The sequence below is a fragment of the Myxine glutinosa genome, chromosome 3 (genome assembly GCF_964187855.1).
Source record: "Myxine glutinosa chromosome 3, kmMyxGlut1.1, whole genome shotgun sequence".
Classification (NCBI taxonomy): Eukaryota; Metazoa; Chordata; class Myxini; order Myxiniformes; family Myxinidae; genus Myxine; species Myxine glutinosa.
Genome location: NC_136263.1, coordinates 36,692,663 through 36,710,620, shown reverse-complemented (window position 1 = coordinate 36,710,620; position 17,958 = coordinate 36,692,663). Strand labels below are relative to the sequence as shown.

The 17,958-nt window shown below is 46.2% G+C and overlaps 2 protein-coding genes across 3 annotated transcripts in view; both read left to right on the top strand.

Annotated features, from left to right (window-relative positions):
* The window catches only part of ATP6V0B (ATPase H+ transporting V0 subunit b), a 42,647-nt gene extending 28,878 nt beyond the window's left edge, over nt 1–13,769 (top strand). Inside the window, exon 8 of the mRNA XM_068111110.2 lies at nt 12,999–13,769. Within this exon, the coding sequence (XP_067967211.1) occupies nt 12,999–13,025 (27 nt within the window). The 3' untranslated portion in view covers nt 13,026–13,769. The remainder of the gene's footprint in view (nt 1–12,998) is intronic.
* Nucleotides 13,770–13,774: 5 nt separating this feature from the next.
* Nucleotides 13,775–17,958, top strand: part of LOC137423689 (proton-coupled amino acid transporter 1) — a 168,232-nt gene continuing 164,048 nt past the window's right edge. For both annotated transcript variants that reach the window (XM_068111101.2, XM_068111102.2), the window contains exon 1: nt 13,775–14,118. In XM_068111101.2, coding sequence (XP_067967202.2) covers nt 14,106–14,118 — 13 coding nt within the window. In that variant the 5' untranslated portion in view covers nt 13,775–14,105. The remainder of the gene's footprint in view (nt 14,119–17,958) is intronic.

Below are 17,958 nucleotides of genomic sequence, written 5' to 3'. Positions count from 1 at the left end.
CTATTTTCCACCCCCGTTAACCCATGTTTCACCCCTTCTATCCCATTGTCTAACCCCTCAAATTTCTTGTCTAACCCCTCAAATTTCTTGTCTAACCCCTTAAAATTATTGTCTAACTCCTCTAATTTCTTGTCTAACTCCTCAAATTTCTTGTCTAACCCCTTAAAATTATTGTCTAACCCCTCAAATTTCTTGTCAAACCCTCAAATTTCTTGTCTAACCACTCAAATTTCTTGTCTAACCCCTCAAATTTAGCTTCTAGCCGTTCCCCCATTTTCTCGCTATCAGCCCTCATTCGCTCACCCATTTTGTCCATAAGGGCCCCCATTTGTAGCAAAAAAAGGTTCGAATCCACCGGCGGCGCTGCTACGGGCGCGGTCGCCGTAGCCATGTGCGAGGCGCCATTTTGCGCGCCCGTAACCTCGTGCGCGAGAGTGCCATTTTGCGCGCCTGAAACCTCCTCAACCACGTCCTCATTGTTTTCCTCCCTCTGATCCTGGGTTACTCCTAACCCCTCTTCTAGTTCCCCCACCGGCATCCGATTGCCTTGACTATCCATGGCACGATTTCAAAATTCGGGTTTTTTCTTTTAAAACAAAACAAATTTCGGTAGCTTGTAATGTTGAGCGCGTTAAGCGCGCTTCGGGTCCGATCCCACTCCTGACACCAATTGTTACGGACCGCGGATAAGATGTTGTGTTTGCCGAGCGGATGGCACCGCGGCCGAACAGTTACCCCGACTAACCCGATTCCCGAACGTTGGCCGGATCGCGCCACAGATATTCAATATGGAAAAGACAAAAGCGACACAGATGTGAAGAAGAAGAAGAAGAAAACCAAAAGGTTGGAAATACTACTAAATTTATTCCTATTATTTACATGCTCAAAGTAACCAAGGAAGAAGGAAAGATAAGAAAATAATATACAGAAGATATTAGAGACACAGTGAAAATCGCTAGCTTACCTACAGTCTTAATTAACCCAGGGACAAGACACACAGTACAAACTCACGTACACAAAAGGATGGAAAGGCAGGAGGTGGATGGCTGGAGGGAGAGGAAGGTCCAACGGGTCCTGCAGCACGATCGGCGCGTTTCGCAGCCGCCGTTCCTTCACGGCCCTGCTCAAAACTGCCGTCCAGGCCCCAAGCTGCTGTTGCTGCTGTGGCTGCTGCTCCTGCTGCGGCTTTTTGGTCCAACCACTTGCACGTCTTCCTGTCCAACCACTCCAACTCAACAACAACGCACGTCTCCTTGTCCAACTCCTCAACTCAACCACCGACCACCACACGTTCTTGCGCACACGCTTTTTATAGCGCCTCTGGCGATCAAGCCGCCAGCCTTCAGGACACGCCCATCGGTGTGCTCACCTCGGCCCTGGTTGGTTGGCCCGGCCCTCTGGCTCCGCCCTTGATGACGATGGGCGGGCACGCCCTTCTTCCCCGAGCCGAGCACATGTTCAATGGTGGTTTTGGAGGGGATGTAATTGGCAATCGAGGCTTGGCAATGAAAGTTTTTGGGAGTGGGAATGGGGAATGAAGGGAATCTATCTTGTTTCACTTGGTGCAATGGAGTGTCATCTTAATGGAAGACAAGGCCTTACCCTAATACACATAATAAAGATATAACTATCACCAAGGGGGAAATCTATGATTGGCTAACGTGTATGCTTTATGGAATTAACTACGGGAACGCCCTTTGACCTTTATACAACACTGGAGTAAGGAGGGTCCAGAATAAAGCAATAATAAAAAAAAAACAATAAAAAAAACACAATCCTCATATCCACAACAATATATATATATATGATGAGGTTCATATATATGTATAACCCGGTGTGTACCCCGGTTAAGAATAGGTACACCATATCCCTGTGTGTCGTAAAAGGCAACTAAAAGGGTTGGCGTCCGGAAGGGCATCCGGCCATAAAACATTGCCTCAAAAAGGGAACCATGACAATTGCATATGGGCAGGGTACAGCCTGAGGTACCCCGTGGGGGTCCTCATCCCCTCTCGTCAAAAATCAAGGTGGGGAACCCGATCGAAGCAAGGGCAGAAATCACTCCATTTATGACGACGAAATGTCTTATGCCCCACGTGGAGATCGGTTTTTGAGGTTTGAGACATGGAATGAAGGGACAATGACAGGAAGATCAGGAGAAGTGGTGGAAGTATTGGTCCGAAGAAGAGTGGACACATGTGTGCAGGAGACGAGATGGAAGGGAAGTGGTGTGAGAATGGTGAAGTGGAGGTAGGGACAGAAATACAAGTTTGGGTGGCAAGAGTGCCCAGAAGGTGTGTATGGTGTTGGTGTCCTGTTTTCTGAGGAGTTTGTAGACAGTGTGGGGAGTGTGACTAGAGTGAGTGAAAAGTTGATGATGGTGAAAATGATGATTGGAAAGCTCTTGGTGAACGTCATCTCGGGATATGCTCCGCAGGTCGGTCGGAGCAATGAAGAGGACAAGTTCTGGTGTGCAATGGAGAAGCTTATGGAAAACGTGAAAGATGAGGAAGTTGTTGTGGTAGGAGGAGACCGAAATGGGCATGTGGGAAGGAGTACAGATGGTTTTGAGGGAGTCCATTGGGGTTATGGATATGGTGTGAGGAATGGAGAAGGTGAAAGGATTTTGGATTTTTCTGATGGAGCTGGTTTGTTGATTTGTAATACTCAGTTCCAGAAAGCGGATAATAAGCTTGTTACATACACGTCAGGTGGGTCGTCGACAACTGTGGACTACCTGATGGTGCGTAGGCGAGATAGGGGGCACCTCCGGGACACAAAGGTGATATGGTGGGAGGAGGCTGTTTCACAGCACCACTTGGTTGTCTGCGACATATGGGTGAAAGGTGCGAGGAGAGCTCAGCGGGTGAAGTACCAACCGAGAATGAAGGTGTGGAGGTTGAAAGAGGCGACGGTGAGGGAGGCATTAAAAGAGAGGCTGAGTATGGTCGAGGATGATGTGGTTGAGCTTGAAAGTGGTTGGATGTTGAAAGATCGTCTGTTGGGAGCTGTTGTTGAGGTATGTGGATGGACAAAAGGACCACCGAGGCACTCAGAAACATGGTGGTTGGATGATGAAGTTCGAAAGAGGATTGACGAGAAGAGGAAGAAGTTCAAGGAGTGGCAGTAGGCGAAGGGTACGGGGCAGAAGAGGCAGAGCATGAAAGTTATAAGGCAGCCAGGAAGGCTGCAAAGAAAGAGGTAGCAAAGGCACAGGAGGCATACAGAAAAATGTTCGGAGAATGCTTGGATTCTGAGGAGGGTCAGAGAGCGGTATTCCGGATTGTAAAGCAGATAGCGAAAGAGAGGTGCGATGTGATGGGGGTGAATTGCTTGAAGGATGAAGTGGCACAAATCGTTGTGGACCCAGATGGAATTAAAGGAAGATGGAAGAGATATATGGAAATGCTGTTGAATGCAGAGAATGAATGGGACGGCAACATAAAGAGTAACCCAGTATTCGGACTGGCAGAGAAGATAACTGAGAAGGAAATTGAGGAAGCGATAAAAGCAATGAAGAGTAGAAAAGCGCGAGGGCTGACGGGAGTTGTGGGAGATATGTTGAAGGCAGCAAGAAGTTGAGGTGTGAAGAGAATGACAGAGATCTGTAATCTGGAGGTGAAAGAAGGCCGCATTCCAGTGGATTGGGAACCGAGTACCCTCGTCTCCCTCTATACAAGGGGAAAGGTGACCCTCTGGACTGTGGCTCGTATCGAGCAAACAACACAACAACATGCATTTTAAGGCAATTTTCCCTGCTAGAGCGGGGGTTAGCCTTGCGGTCCCCATGACAATCTTCTCCATTTTGCCCTATTTTCTGCATCTCTCCTTGTTAACCCCCTTGCCCGCATTTCTTCTTCCACCATCTTTAGCCAAGTCTTTCTTGGTCTTCCCCGTCCTCTACTTCCTTCTACATTAACTTCCATCACTCTTCTCAACCAGTCACTTTCATCCTTCCTCAATACATGACCAAACCATCTCAACCTGTTCCTCTTCACAGCATCAATCACAGGCAATATTCCCATTATCTTTCGCAATTCATCATTTGTCCTCCTCTCTCTCAACGATACTCCGCACATCCATCGAACCATTCGCATTTCCACCCTTTCCAGCCTTCGTTGCTGCTCTACTTTCATTACCCATGTCTCGCTCCCATAAATCATAACACTTCTCACACATGCAGCATACACCTTTCCCTTCAGCTTCAGCGACACTCTCCTCCTCATCAGCACGCCACTCAGTTCCCGAAACTTCTTCCATGCACATCTCACTCGAGCAACCGTTGCCGAGTCTGATCCACCTTCTCCATTCAGCCTGTCTCCGAGGTAGCAAAATGTTTTCACACCTTCCAGCTTCACGCCATCTCCAAGATCCAACTCAACATTTCCGCCATCTGCAGCTCCCTCTGCGCACACCTTACATTTGAATGTAGCTGCCACACTGGTTAATGACCCTCTCAGACCACTACATTTTTGATGAACCCACTCAGCGCACATTGTACACTGAATGGAGTTCACTCCGACACCCTTCCTGCACACAGCACACGGCCACTTCCCAGTTCTTTCCACCTCACCACATGCTTTACCACTTGCCATCACCTTTGTCTTTCCGATATTCACCTTCAGACCTTTTGTCTCCATACATTCCTTCCACTTGTTCATCTTTTCCTTCAGTCCATCCATACTTTCCGCAATCAACACCAGATCATCTGCATACAACAACTCCCACGGTAAACCCTCCTTTATGTTCTGAGCCAGCACCTCCATCACAGCTACAAATAGTAGTGGACTTAGTACCGACCCCTGATGCACTCCCACCTTCACCTCAAACTCACCACTGTTCCCGTCCTTCGTCCTTACAGCTGTGCGTGCTCTTTTGTACATTGCCATCACTACTCTGATCAACCATTCCTCCACTCCTAACTTCCTCAATGCCCATGTCAATACTTTGCGTGGAACCCTATCGAATGCTTTCTCCAGATCAACAAACCCAAAAAACAACTTCTTCCTCTTATCCATGTACTTCTCCTGCAACTGCCTCACAATGAAAAGCGCATCTGTCGTTCCTCTTCCTGGCATAAATCCAAACTGCATTTCGTCGATCTTCACTTTCTTCCTTATCCTCCTTTCCAACACCCTTTCCAATACCTTCATTCCATGCTCCAATAACTTTATCGCTCGGTACGAGCCACACTCCAGAGGGTCACCTTTCCCCTTGTATAGAGGGACGAGGGTACTCAGTTCCCAATCCACTGGAATGCGGCCTTCTTTCACCACCAGATTACAGATCTCTGTCATTCTCTTCACACCCCAACTTCCTGCTGCCTTCAACATATCTCCCACAACTCCCGTCGGCCCTCCCGCTTTTCCACTCTTCATTGCTTTTATCGCTTCCTCAACTTCCTTCTCAGTTATCTTCTCTGCCGGTCCTAAAACTGGGTTACTCTCTATGTTGCCATCCCATTCATTCTCTGTATTCAACAGCATTTCCATATATCTTTTCCATCTTCCTTTAATTCCATCTGGGTCGACAACGATTTGTCCCACTTCATCCTTCAAGCAACTCACCCCCATCACATCACACCTCTCTTTCGCTATGTGCTTTGCAATCCTGAATACTGCTTTCTGACCCTCTTCCGAATCCAAGCGTTCTCCGAACATTTTCCTACATGCCTCCTGCGCCTTTGCTACCTCTTTCTTTGCAGCCTTCCTGGCTGCCTTATAACTTTCATGCTCTGCTGTTTCTGCTCCCGTACCCTTCGCCTTCTGCCACTCTTTGAACTTCTTCCTCTTCTCGTCAATCCTCTTTCCAACTTCAACATCCCACCACCATGTTTCCGAGTGCCTCGGTGGTCGTTTTGTCCATCCACATACCTCACCAACGGCTCCCAACAGACTAGCTTTCATTGACATCCAACCACTTTCAAGCTCAACCACATCATCCTCTACCCTACTCAGCCTCTCTTTTAATGCGTCCCTTACTGTCACCTCCTTCAACCTCCACACCTTCATTCTCGGTTGGTACTTCACCCGCCGAGCTCTCCTCGCACCTTTCACCCTTATGTCGCAGACAACCAAGTGGTGCTGTGAAACAGCCTCCTCCCCCGGGATCACCTTTGTGTCCCGGAGGTGCCCCCTATCTCGCCTACGCACCATCAGGTAGTCAACGGTTGTCGTCGACCCACCTGACGTGTATGTAACAAGCTTATTGTCCTCTTTCTGGAACTGAGTATGACAAATCAACAAATCAGCTCCATCAGCAAACTCCAAAATCCTTTTACCTTCTCCATTTCTCACACCATATCCGTAACCCCCATGAACTCCCTCAAAACCGTCCATACTCCTTCCCACATGTCCATTTAGGTCTCCTCCCACCACAACAACTTCCTCATCTTTCACGTTTTCCATCAGCTTCTCTATCGCACACCAGAACTTGTCCTTCTCTTCATCGCTTCAACCAACCTGCAGAGCATATCCCGAGATGACGTTCACCAAGAGCTTTCCAATCATCATTTTCACCATCATCAACCTATCACTCACTCTAGTCACACTCACCACACTGTCTACAAACTCCTCAGAAAACAGGACACCAACACCATTCACGCCCTCCGGGCACCCTTGCCACACAAACTTGTATTTCTGTCCCTGCCTACCCTTCACCATTCTCACACCACTTCCCTTCCATCTCGTCTCTTGCACACAACATATGTCCACTCTTCTTCTGACCAATACTTCCACCACTTCTCCTGATCTCCCTGTCATTGTCCCTACATTCCATGTCCCAAACCTCAGAAACCGATCTCCACTTCGGGCTGTACCCTGCCCATATGTACTTGTGATTGTCATGGTTCTCTTTTTGAGGCAATGTTTTTATGGCCGGATGCCCTTCCTGACGCCAACCCTCTTAGTCGTCTCTTACGACACGCAGGGATACGGTGTACCTATTCTGACCAGGGTACACACTAGGAAACATTTAAAACATGTAAATTCTGGGGGGGGGGGGGGGGGGGGGCGTCGGCATCACGGCTGCGGTTTAAACATATTCCAACAATATCCAAACAGAACCATGAAAAAAAAAAACAATCCGGGAAAAGTCTCCAAGCATGAACGTGGATTTGAGAAGGAAGGAGCAGAGGCGGAAGAAAACGAGATACAGGGGGCGGGGCACAAGCCGAGATGAGGAGGAGAGCGTACAAGCACGTGTCCGGGAGGAGAGAAAGAATCAATATAGAATTCTTTGTCTCGGGAGGTGAGGTGAGGGGGAGAAAACAAAATAAAAGAAACAAGCAATACAGCGAAGGAAATAACCCAAACCGACAAAACACCGACGGGGGGAGGGAAGCCCCAAGTTACCAGGCCGCGCACGAGGTACGACTCAGAAAACGATTAACTACACACAAGTTTGTACGAACCACAAACCAACACCAACTAGAAACACACAATAACACGTACACAGCAAAATAACCAGTGTAAATTTGACAAAGACAAGAATGGGAAAACACTCAAACTTCGATGCCGTGGAGAGCTTGAAGTACGCCTCACTCGCCCGAGGAACCGGAAGTCTCGTATCGAGCTCGTATCGAGCGATAAAGTTATTGGAGCATGGAATGAAGGTATTGGAGAGGAGGATAAGGAAGAAAGTGAAGATCGACGAAATGCAGTTTGGGTTTATGCCAGGAAGAGGAACGACAGATGCGCTATTTATTGTAAGGCAGTTGCAGGAGAAGTACATGGAGAAGAGGAAGAAGTTGTTTGTTGGGTTTGTTGATCTGGAGAAAGCATTCGATAGGGTTCCACGCAAAGTATTGACATGGGCATTGATGAAGTTAGGAGTGGAGGAATGGTTGATCAGAGTGGTGATGGCAATGTACGAAAGAGTGCGCACAGCTGTAAGGACGAAGGACGGGAACAGTGGTGAGTTTGAGGTGAAGGTGGAAGTGCATCAGTGGTCGGTACTAAGTCCACTACTATTTGTAGCTGTGATGGAGGTGCTGGCTCAGAACATAAAGGAGGGTTTACCATGGGAGTTGTATGCAGATGATCTGGTGTTGATTGGGGAGAGTATGGATGGACTGAAGGAGAAGATGAACAAGTGGAAGGAATGTATGGAGTCAAAAGGTCTGAAGGTGAATATCGGAAAGACAAAGATGATGGCAAGTGGTAAAGCATGTGGTGAGGTGTAAAGAACTGGGAAGTGGCCGTGTGCTGTGTGCAGGAAGGGTGTCGGAGTGAACTCCATTTAATGTACAATGTGTGCTGAGTGGGTTCATCAAAAATGTAGTGGTCTGAGAGGGTCATTAACCAGTGTGGCAGCTACATTCTAGTGTAAGGTGTGCACAGAGGGAGCTGCAGATGGAGGAAATGTTGAGTTGGATCTTGGAGACGGCGTGAAGCTGGAAGGTGTGAAAACATTTTGCTACCTAGGAGACATGCTGAATGGAGAAGGTGGATCAGACTCGGCAATGGTTGCTGGAGTGAGATGTGCATGGAAAAGGTTTTGGGAACTGAGTGGCGTGCTGACGAGGAGGGGAGTGTCGTTGAAGCTGAAGGGACAGGTGTATGCTGCATGTGTGAGAAGCGTTATGATTTATGGGAGCGAGACATGGGTAATGAACGTAGAGCAGCAACGAAGGCTGGAAAGGGTGGAAATGCGAATGGTTCGGTGGATGTGTGGAGTATCGTTGAGAGAGAGGAAGACAAATGATGAATTGCGAAAGATGATGAGAATAGAGCCTGTGATGGATGCTGTGAAGCTAAACAGGTTGAGATGGTTTGGTCATGTGTTGAGGAAGGATGAAAGTGACTGGTTGAGAAGAGTGATTGAAATGAATGCAGAAGGAAGTCGACAACGGGGAAGACCGAGAAAGACTTGGCTAAAGGTGGTGGAAGAAGAAATGTGGGCAAGGGGGTTAACAAGGAGAGATGCAGAAAATAGGGCAAAATGGAAAAGATTGTCATGGGGCCCGCAAGGCTAACCCCCGCTCTTGCAGGGAAAATGGCCTTAAAATGCCTGTTTTGTTTGTTGTTTGTTTCAATGTATAATTATGATGCGGAGTGTGGTTTTGGCCGGCGACCAGTTTAGAATCGCAGGGTGATGTCATTGTCTAAACTCTAAACGATAAATCATGATGCAACTACTGTATTTATCTGTCTTCAATTTTCAAATGAGTACATTGTGAGTTGGTGTGCATTTTGTTGTTTTTGTAAATCCCTGTTTAGGTGCTGCACTGCTTTCATGCAACATACCGGGAGAGAGTTTTTGGGAAAAACTATTGGCCGATTAAAAATTTACCAGAATATAAGACCCGTCGCTTCGCTGACGGAAATACCAATCTTTGCTGCGATGGCTAATCTATTGGGGGGTGGGGGGGAGGGGGAATACTCCTGGGAGAGCCTGCTCTCCGTGCAGGGATAACCAACGTCATGTGTTGGTATTTGCAGTGTTGACACACGTGTCCCATATACGCATTTAAAAAGAAACAAAATTGTTTTGGGATCACAAACGCTCCCAGGAGTTACAGGAAACACCATAGTTGGATTTATTGAAATCTGTTCTCAAGTTATAACATGACAGACAGACAGACTGCTCCTTTTATAATATAGAAGTTGACGCACGTGGGGGAATGAATGAAACAACAGAGGTCAGCAGATATACAGAATTAAATAAGATCAAAGGGGAACAGGTTAACCAAACAACAATATGCAAGGACATTGTAGATGAGTCGTTCAGTTGTAGGAAGGGAAAAGGTGAGGGCATAGGGAGAGTTGGCAACAGAATATATCAGGAGTGAATTTAGGAGAAAACTGTCAGGAAAAACAGCATGCTTGAAAGATTTGAGTGTAGGTGGACGAGAGAACAGACACACCGAGTATGTTCCCCAAATGAGTATAAAGAATGGAGGTGAGGGTCCAGCTTAGACTTTTCTTTCTTTTTTGAATACAGAGTCCAGGCTCATGGAAGAGCGAGTACACTGAATGGATCAGGACGTAACAGGACAAAAGGAACAGTGGAGGGGAGGAGGGGGTGTGGTGGACCAAGAGTAGAGTTGAAGGACAAGATATAAGGACTTGGACAAGCAAAGGGTGTGGGGAGGAATGTGGGGCAGGAAAGGTCACATGGGGTGGACAGGGTGGATATACAGAAGGAAACTCTCAGGAAGGGAAAAATGGAAATTTGGAAGGAGGAATGCTTTAGGGTGGGGTGGTGTTAGTGAGGGTAGAAAAAAAATAATGGTGTTGGAAGATCTGATATGGAGGTGAACAGCTATCTTGAAGACCTTTAGGGAAGAATGAGATTGAAAAGAATGTTGAAGTTGGTTCCACAGGTAGGGGAAAAAGAAGAACATGAGTGGAGGCAGGCAGTGATCCTGGGTTTAGGTAGTTTCACCAGAAGGGGGTTGATGGTGGACCATGTGTGGCCTATAGAAACCTTGGGGGTAGGGGACGAAGCACAGAAAGAGCAGAGGGTGCAAGACCAGTACGGAGGCGGTAGAAGACAGATACAAGCGAGGTAACAGGCCCATATGCTCTGCTTCATCGCAAGAGACTGCAACGATCTTTAAAGCCTTGGCTTCCATGGCATCAAGCTGAGCAAAGTATGAGGTGGGGGTGGGGGGAAACGGACATAGGAAATACATTACAGAGGTAACGACATACAAGGGATAAATTACCCATAATCCCTGAGCTAATTAACATACCTCACTCCTCGTAATGGGGACAAAGATGCACTTAATCCGAACACACAGTCTACCGGATCCCTACTTATCGTACATCGAGGCGGTGGTTCTTCTTCGCGACAGTCGGCGCACACTCATATATGCACTCTACCTGGCCTATGGCATCCCTACCCCCTACAAACGTAACGATATATAATCATGTAAGATGTGCAATGGTTTCATGTATTATCATATTATGGAGTGTACATGGAAAGTTATAAATATATGATAATACATTAAATCCTTTAGCGAGTAAAGTTGGAACAAATGATGATGTATTGATGAGTTGACTGACTGCCTGGATGCAACTGAGGTTGTGGATCCATGATCGAGGTTGTGGATCCGCCGTCGAGGTTGTGGATCCGCCGTTTGGAGAGGTCCTGGGCTGAAAGGATCGAAACCTCGAGGAAGAACGGTGCCCAGCTGATGATCCATGCAGTCGGGAAACGAGTCAATTGCTTACAGGTTAAGGTTCTTGCTTTTGGTAGGGGAACTATGTTTTGAGGTTTACAATTTAAATAAAGTTGAATATGGGATGTTGTGAATTTAACATAATTTACAGCAATCCTTTAAATTATTTATATTTAAGTTTAGGAACGACCAATACTGTACAATTAAATTAAATGCATGTTTAAATAAGAATTGAAAAAGAGAAATGAGAATTGAAAATCATAGGACATAGAATTGTGAGGAATAAAAAAGTGTGTGTGTGTGTGTGTGTGGGAGAGAGGGAGAGAGGGAGAGAGGGAGAGAGGGAGAGAGAGGAAGGAATAAATGAGGTGTGTCTGTGTGTTGAAGTTAAATGACAATTTGGCCATGAGGCTTCTGCTAGCTGCTGTTCCCATTTGATAATAATCAAGCGGGACCACAGAATGCCAATGATAAACGGCCTAGAAAGTGATGGTGGGTGCCAGAGAGCACTGAAGGTCAGACAGGCTGCTGTGGCGGTAGTGCACTTGCTTTGAAGCTGTCATGTCTGGGTACGGTTCTCAACCCGACTATAACCTCTCAAACTGGTGCTTCACAGGTCGGGCATTCCAAGGGCTGGTGGCTGTCGCTGAAGTACATTGTCGGGGAAGATTTAAAAAAAAAAAAATGGCATCAATCGGTAGCTGTTAAAGGGAGTCTTACGTAAGCCAGGCAGACGAGCTCGTTTTCCACAAAGAATAAGTGATTGTCACCCGAATCCTAAGAGGAGGCGAGTATTTGCCGACACAATGGCCAAAATCTGAATTCCTGCCCTAAGCAGCAGGGGGCACTGCATCGGCAGCACAGCCATGCTCCCAGCAATAATACAAATCAGAAGTCACAGGTTGCCCATGAATTGAATGATCAGCAACCTGACGTTCTTTTCATGTTGCGACTAGCTCCACATGACCTCACCCTGGGTTGAGGGCTCCGGCACCCCACCATCATCGATGGATCGGTGGTCCACGGACGGGCTAAGTAATGACACCGAACACTGTTTCATTTGAGATTGTGAGCACCCTTTCATCGAGTTTGAATAAGCAAAATGTCCATAGTAAGATAACCGGAGTAAGTCCATCGTAAGATTAATGTCCTTAGTAAATTAGGTAAGTTAAGTAAGTCCATAGTAAGATTAGATTTTCCCATGCCGCCTCGCCCCCAAGTCCTCTACCTCCCACAGATCTCCCGATGTCCCTGCTCTCCATCTTGTTCTCCCGCTCCCTTTATCATATGTTTTATGTTTTATGTGTAAGTTTGTCTTTTTTGTGATCAATGTTAGCTCTTGCACGAGCCTCGACCTTGTATACAAAACAAAAACAAAAAAAAACCAGGACGGAAGCCTGATGGATGATCAGAGATTAACGAGTTTAATAAGAGATGATGCCTGAGGCCTGCAGCGATGCTGGATTCCATCACTTTGCTTTTGATGGGAAGAAGACTGACCGGTTCTCGAGTTGGGTGGAAGAAAATCTCTTCTTTTTTTCTTTTTTTTATCTTCCTTTGATCTATCTCAGGCCTCATAATATGTGGAACAAAGGTTCAAATCCTTATGCTTGTCCATCATCTACTCGTGTCCCTGCAATTCACATCAATGGACACTGATGTCTTCCTGAATGTGATATGTATACCATACATGCTCTACCTGTCTACCATGAGCCTTAGATCAATGTCAAATAGATGAAAGACTTAGAGAAGCTGGTACCTATTAAAATCACAGGAAGAACACAGGTAGTGAACTTCGGCGATCGTTCCCCCAAGTGTCAACTTGTGTCAAGCTTAATCTCCTTTTCTTTTCTCTTGACCTCGTTTCTTTCAGACGACCAGAGCGAAGATGGGGGATTGAGGCGGGAGCTGCATTTTCCTGCTTCGACTGCGCTCAGGGTGGAAATTTCCATCCGGCTCTCCAACCCCCACTCCCTGCTTGTTTTTGTTTATCGAGTGCAAATTTACTGTGGAAGTGATCCTCGGCATTGCTTGAACGTTGCGTGGTGGCTCAAAAAATGTCTCATCGAGTTTACTTTGATTTATTTCTCCTAATTTTATTCTTATTTCTCTCTTTTTGCCGGTGGTTTGTCCGTGTTTTTGATTCCATTCATCATTCCATGCTGTACAGTACTCGTGCTTTGGGCCTCTGAATTTTTGTTTTTGTTTTTTCCCATTTGCACTTTTGTTGTCGTTTCTTTTTTGTTCATTTTGAGTTTATAATTAAAAGATGGTTTTTCAGACAGTGCTCTGCGCCCTTTGAAAGGACTTATTTGTATGTTGAAAATGACTGAATAGGCCTGGTTAATCACTTTAACGCTGTGTAATCGTAAAGTGTTTCCACCCTCATTGCCAATCTGCTGTTGTAAAGTGTATACGGTCCTGTATTTCCTTGTTTCTAAAGTACTGCAGTGTTTCAGACTCGGTTATGGAAGGAAACATCAGTAATGGTTTTCTTTCATCCCTTTTTGCACTCCTGTATTTAAAATGAAATCATTTATATCGGTGGAATTAAGGGTTCGCTCTATTGTGGGGTATTTTTTTTTTTTTGTGCCGTTTTGTTTGTCTTTTCCCTGTCGTTATCCCAATAAACGATTCAGATTTACGCGCGGCTCGCCTACTTCCGGGAGGGGCGTGGCCAACGCGAGGAAAACACGTGGCTCGTGTGGGCGCTGCCGCTGTCGTCGTTATCGCGAGGTTTCGATCCAGTCAGCGTCGAGCAAATCGGCCGAGCTGTTGCGGCTCCTCGCATTGGATTAGATCGTATGTGTACATTGGGGGTTTTAATAAATTGTTTTTCCGGTGCGAGAAGTCGAAGGATCTGGCCTGGCGTCCATGCTTGTTTGGAGAGCGACGTGGCCGCGGCTTGTGCGCGCACCTCCTGTCAGTGTCAGGCTCGGTTAAAGTGATAACCAGCTTTGACTTATCCATCGGCCTTGCCATGGAAGGCACGGGTAAGCTCGTCCGATTGGCTGAGGTACCGGCTACCTATTGATCCCATTAAAGAATCTTCTCCGATTCTGTATGTCGGTAATTTTATAGTCGGTGTTTGTGTGTCATGGCGTCGTTGTTCGTATCATGCGTTTTCCTGTTTCACGGATGTTATTTACTAACTCTAACGCTAACAGCCCGGTAGCTCGCAGTGGAATCCATCCGCTTTCTCTGTGATGGATTGCACACAAGGAACCATTAAACAACAACAAGAGCGGAACGCACGGAACCGAATACCTCGTCATGCAATCTCGTTCAACCTCTTGATGGGATGGTGAAGGGACTTTAAACACTTGATACACATTTTGTTTGGATGTATCGAGAATTATGGGCGAAATGACGGCTAGGATGGCCCAGGCCCTAGAGGTAGGTATGCACACTCTCCTCTAAGCTGGCTATCCTAGGTTCGAATCCCGACGTTAACTGGGTGTCCTTTGTACGCCCTCCATCTGTTAAAGATCCCGCGGTGTTGTTCCCGAAGAGCAGGAGAGTTATTGCCACACCGCGAACCATTTACAAATTCCTGGCCACCACAAAGGCACAAACACCATCGAATGTCATCCGGCTTTGGCAGCACTCGCTGAACCTGCCTCAGCGTAGAACAGAAGAAGAAGAAGAAGTGCTTTGGCCTCTATTTTGCTCCAACACAACTTGCTTCAACCATAAGTACGGGAACACTAAGCTTTTACGGATGGCCATTCCTAAGTTTACGCCTTTGGATGGATGAGTGATGCAATTCATTTTTTGGGCTGAGACGAGGTGAGATGTTTATTTGATCATCCAAGGTGTCATGTCATCTATATTGAGACAAGATAACACTACAGAGCAAACCTCCACCAAGCTGATTCGTTTACATTTTGTATCCCACTGATAGGCCGGATCTGGATTCGGACCTGAACCAGAATCTCATCTGCTTGTTCTTGTCACCTAACCAACTCATCCACCAATATTTGTCATAATCCGTCCACTGTTTTTTGAGATATCCTGCTATTGGTCCCATCACTCAATGGTAAAGAATCACTTTTAAAAATTCTCATATACAGATTCGGATCTTCACCAAAAATGAATCGATTCGTCTTTGTCACACACCCAACCTGTCCACCAGCTTCGTCCGAACCCGTCCGTAACTTTTTGAGATATCCTGCTCGCAGACACAGACAAGGGTGAAAACAACCTCCGCTCACCTTTAGTGCTGGAGGTGAAGAGGTAAAGGTGGGTAACAAAAAAAAGAAGTAAAACACTTGAGTGGACGTCGTGAGTGGTTAGACATCCAAGAAACGAAGGAAGATACACACATGTTCATCTTGTACGTTAATCTCTATCTTGTGGACCTGTTTATCTCAGAATTAACAAAGAGGAGCTCTTCAGGAAAGAGATGTGGAGGGAATGGAAGACAAGGGTGGACAAAAATGACAAAGGTGGACGAAGACAAAAATGGGAGACAAAGGGAATGAAGGAAATTGTGTTGTTTGTCTGCACTTCCATCAGATGAGTTTCACTGGCAGGTGCTGTTAGACATTTTGATAATGACAATCATCATCTTAATGTCATGTCCCGTTAATTTTGGGGATGGATCACGCAGTATTGTCGGCCCAAGTCTTTGAGGCACAAGCTGGCTGTGCCTGACTATTTAAAGATGGTTACATCAGGGATTTCTAATTTGTTCAAGTTGCCTGTGATAACTCGCCAACTCTTTGTAAAAGTACACCGTGGGATCTTTCGGGTCCCCCAGCAATCTGGACACCCGGTACCCACGTCTGACAGCATACTCTCAACGATCATGCCGTTCCTGATGTGTTATCAGAAAGAATAATCTTGCTTTTGAAGTTTGTGGTCATCATTATTATAGATACAGTATTAAACTTTTCAATTGTTTTTTTATATATTGTAAAGAGATTTGCCTGATTCTTATGAGATACATTGTTAACTTTTTTGTTACAAATATCACTACCAGTCTTCGGTGCCATCTATATCATATATTTTGCGTATCCCTTGGTGGTGAGAAGCTAAATTGAGAAAACTAAAGCAGATAAGGAAGAGAAGGGATTATTTTACAAGAGTAAGGATGGTAGGGCATTTGCAAAAAACAAGAAAGAGAAGCAGAGATTGCAGGCCCTCGCAAGGACGTATTTGTGTGGTGTATTTTGTGTGGTGTTTATTAGCTGCTGTGTTTCTGTGGTTTATTGCCAATGTAGATTTATGTTCAATCCAATATGGCTTCCGAACCACGATGACATCATCAATTTATTCTCCACAATTGTGTAGATCATGCTCAATAAATTTCAAACTGATTGGATCAAGCGTTCTACTTGTCTAATTATGACGTCATAATGAAGGCACTGATGACATCGTCATGAATATATGTTGTTCCCCATGGGGAGTACTTGGCAATGAGCCATGTTCAATTTTCTCTATGGAGTGGATTCAGAGATATAAAGGTGCAAAGTTTTTCAGTTTTTCCAAGATGGCGCCCGTGCCACGTTACCTATGATGTCATAAAACAGACATTTTTTTTTTTTTTTTTTTTTTTTCTATACTGAATCGAGGCTCGTGAAAGAGCTGACAACCGCGAGGGGAAGACAAAGACAGTACATGGGGACCGCGAGGGAAAGACAGTACATGGGGACCGCGAGGGAAAGACAAAAACAGCACATGGGGACCGCGAGGGAAAGACAAAGACAGCACATAGGGACCGCGAGGGAAAGACAAAGACAGTACATGGGGACCGCGAGGGAAAGACAAAAACAGCACATGGGGACCGCGAGGGAAAGACAGTACATGGGGACCGCGAGGGAAAGACAAAAACAGCACATGGGGACCGCGAGGGAAAGACAAAGACAGCACATAGGGACCGCGAGGGAAAGACAAAGACAGTACATGGGGACCGCGAGGGAAAGACAAAAACAGCACATGGGGACCGCGAGGGAAAGACAGTACATGGGGACTGCGAGGGAAAGACAAAAACAGCACATGGGGACCGCGAGGGAAAGACAAAGACAGTACATGGGGACCGCGAGGGAAAGACAGTACATGGGGACCGCGAGGGAAAGACAGTACATGGGGACCGCGAGGGAAAGACAAAAACAGCACATGGGGACCGCAAGGGAAAGACAAAGACAGTACATGGGGACCACGAGGGAAAGACAAAGACAGCACATGGGGACCGCGAGGGAAAGACAAAGACAGCACATAGGGACCGCGAGGGAAAGACAAAAACAGCACATGGGGACCGCGAGGGAAAGACAAAGACAAAGACAGACAAACAAAGGGACCCAAATGCAATACCCTCTTCTCTGGCGAGGGTAACTAGAACGGCACTAGAAAGCTCGTCTGGACGGTTTACGTTTTGTTTCCCACTGATAGGCCGCATCTGGATCCGGAACGAAAGAGATCCATTGCAAGCTTGAGTTATTAAAAAGGAACAAGTGAGATTTTACCTCGGAGTGTACGCCCAATTTAACTAACCTCACGTGTTATTACAAACATAGGTTGAATGAGAGATGAGGAACCAACCAGGAATCTATGGACAATCATAAACCTCGGAAAAGCTGAAGGACGAATTACCGTGATCACTGTTGTTGCAAAAGTTTGACGTGTTTTACAGAGTTTTCATACTTTTTACACACCAAACAGTTCCATGGTCCATCACCTAGACTCTACAGGTAGCCACACTGACCAATGAGCTATCTAGCCTTAGCTTCAATGTCGATCCAGCTATGAACTGTCATCCTGGTGTCCTGGTTAGCTTCAATGTCGATCCAGCTATGAACTGTCATCCTGGTGTCACGTGCTGATCTGTGCAT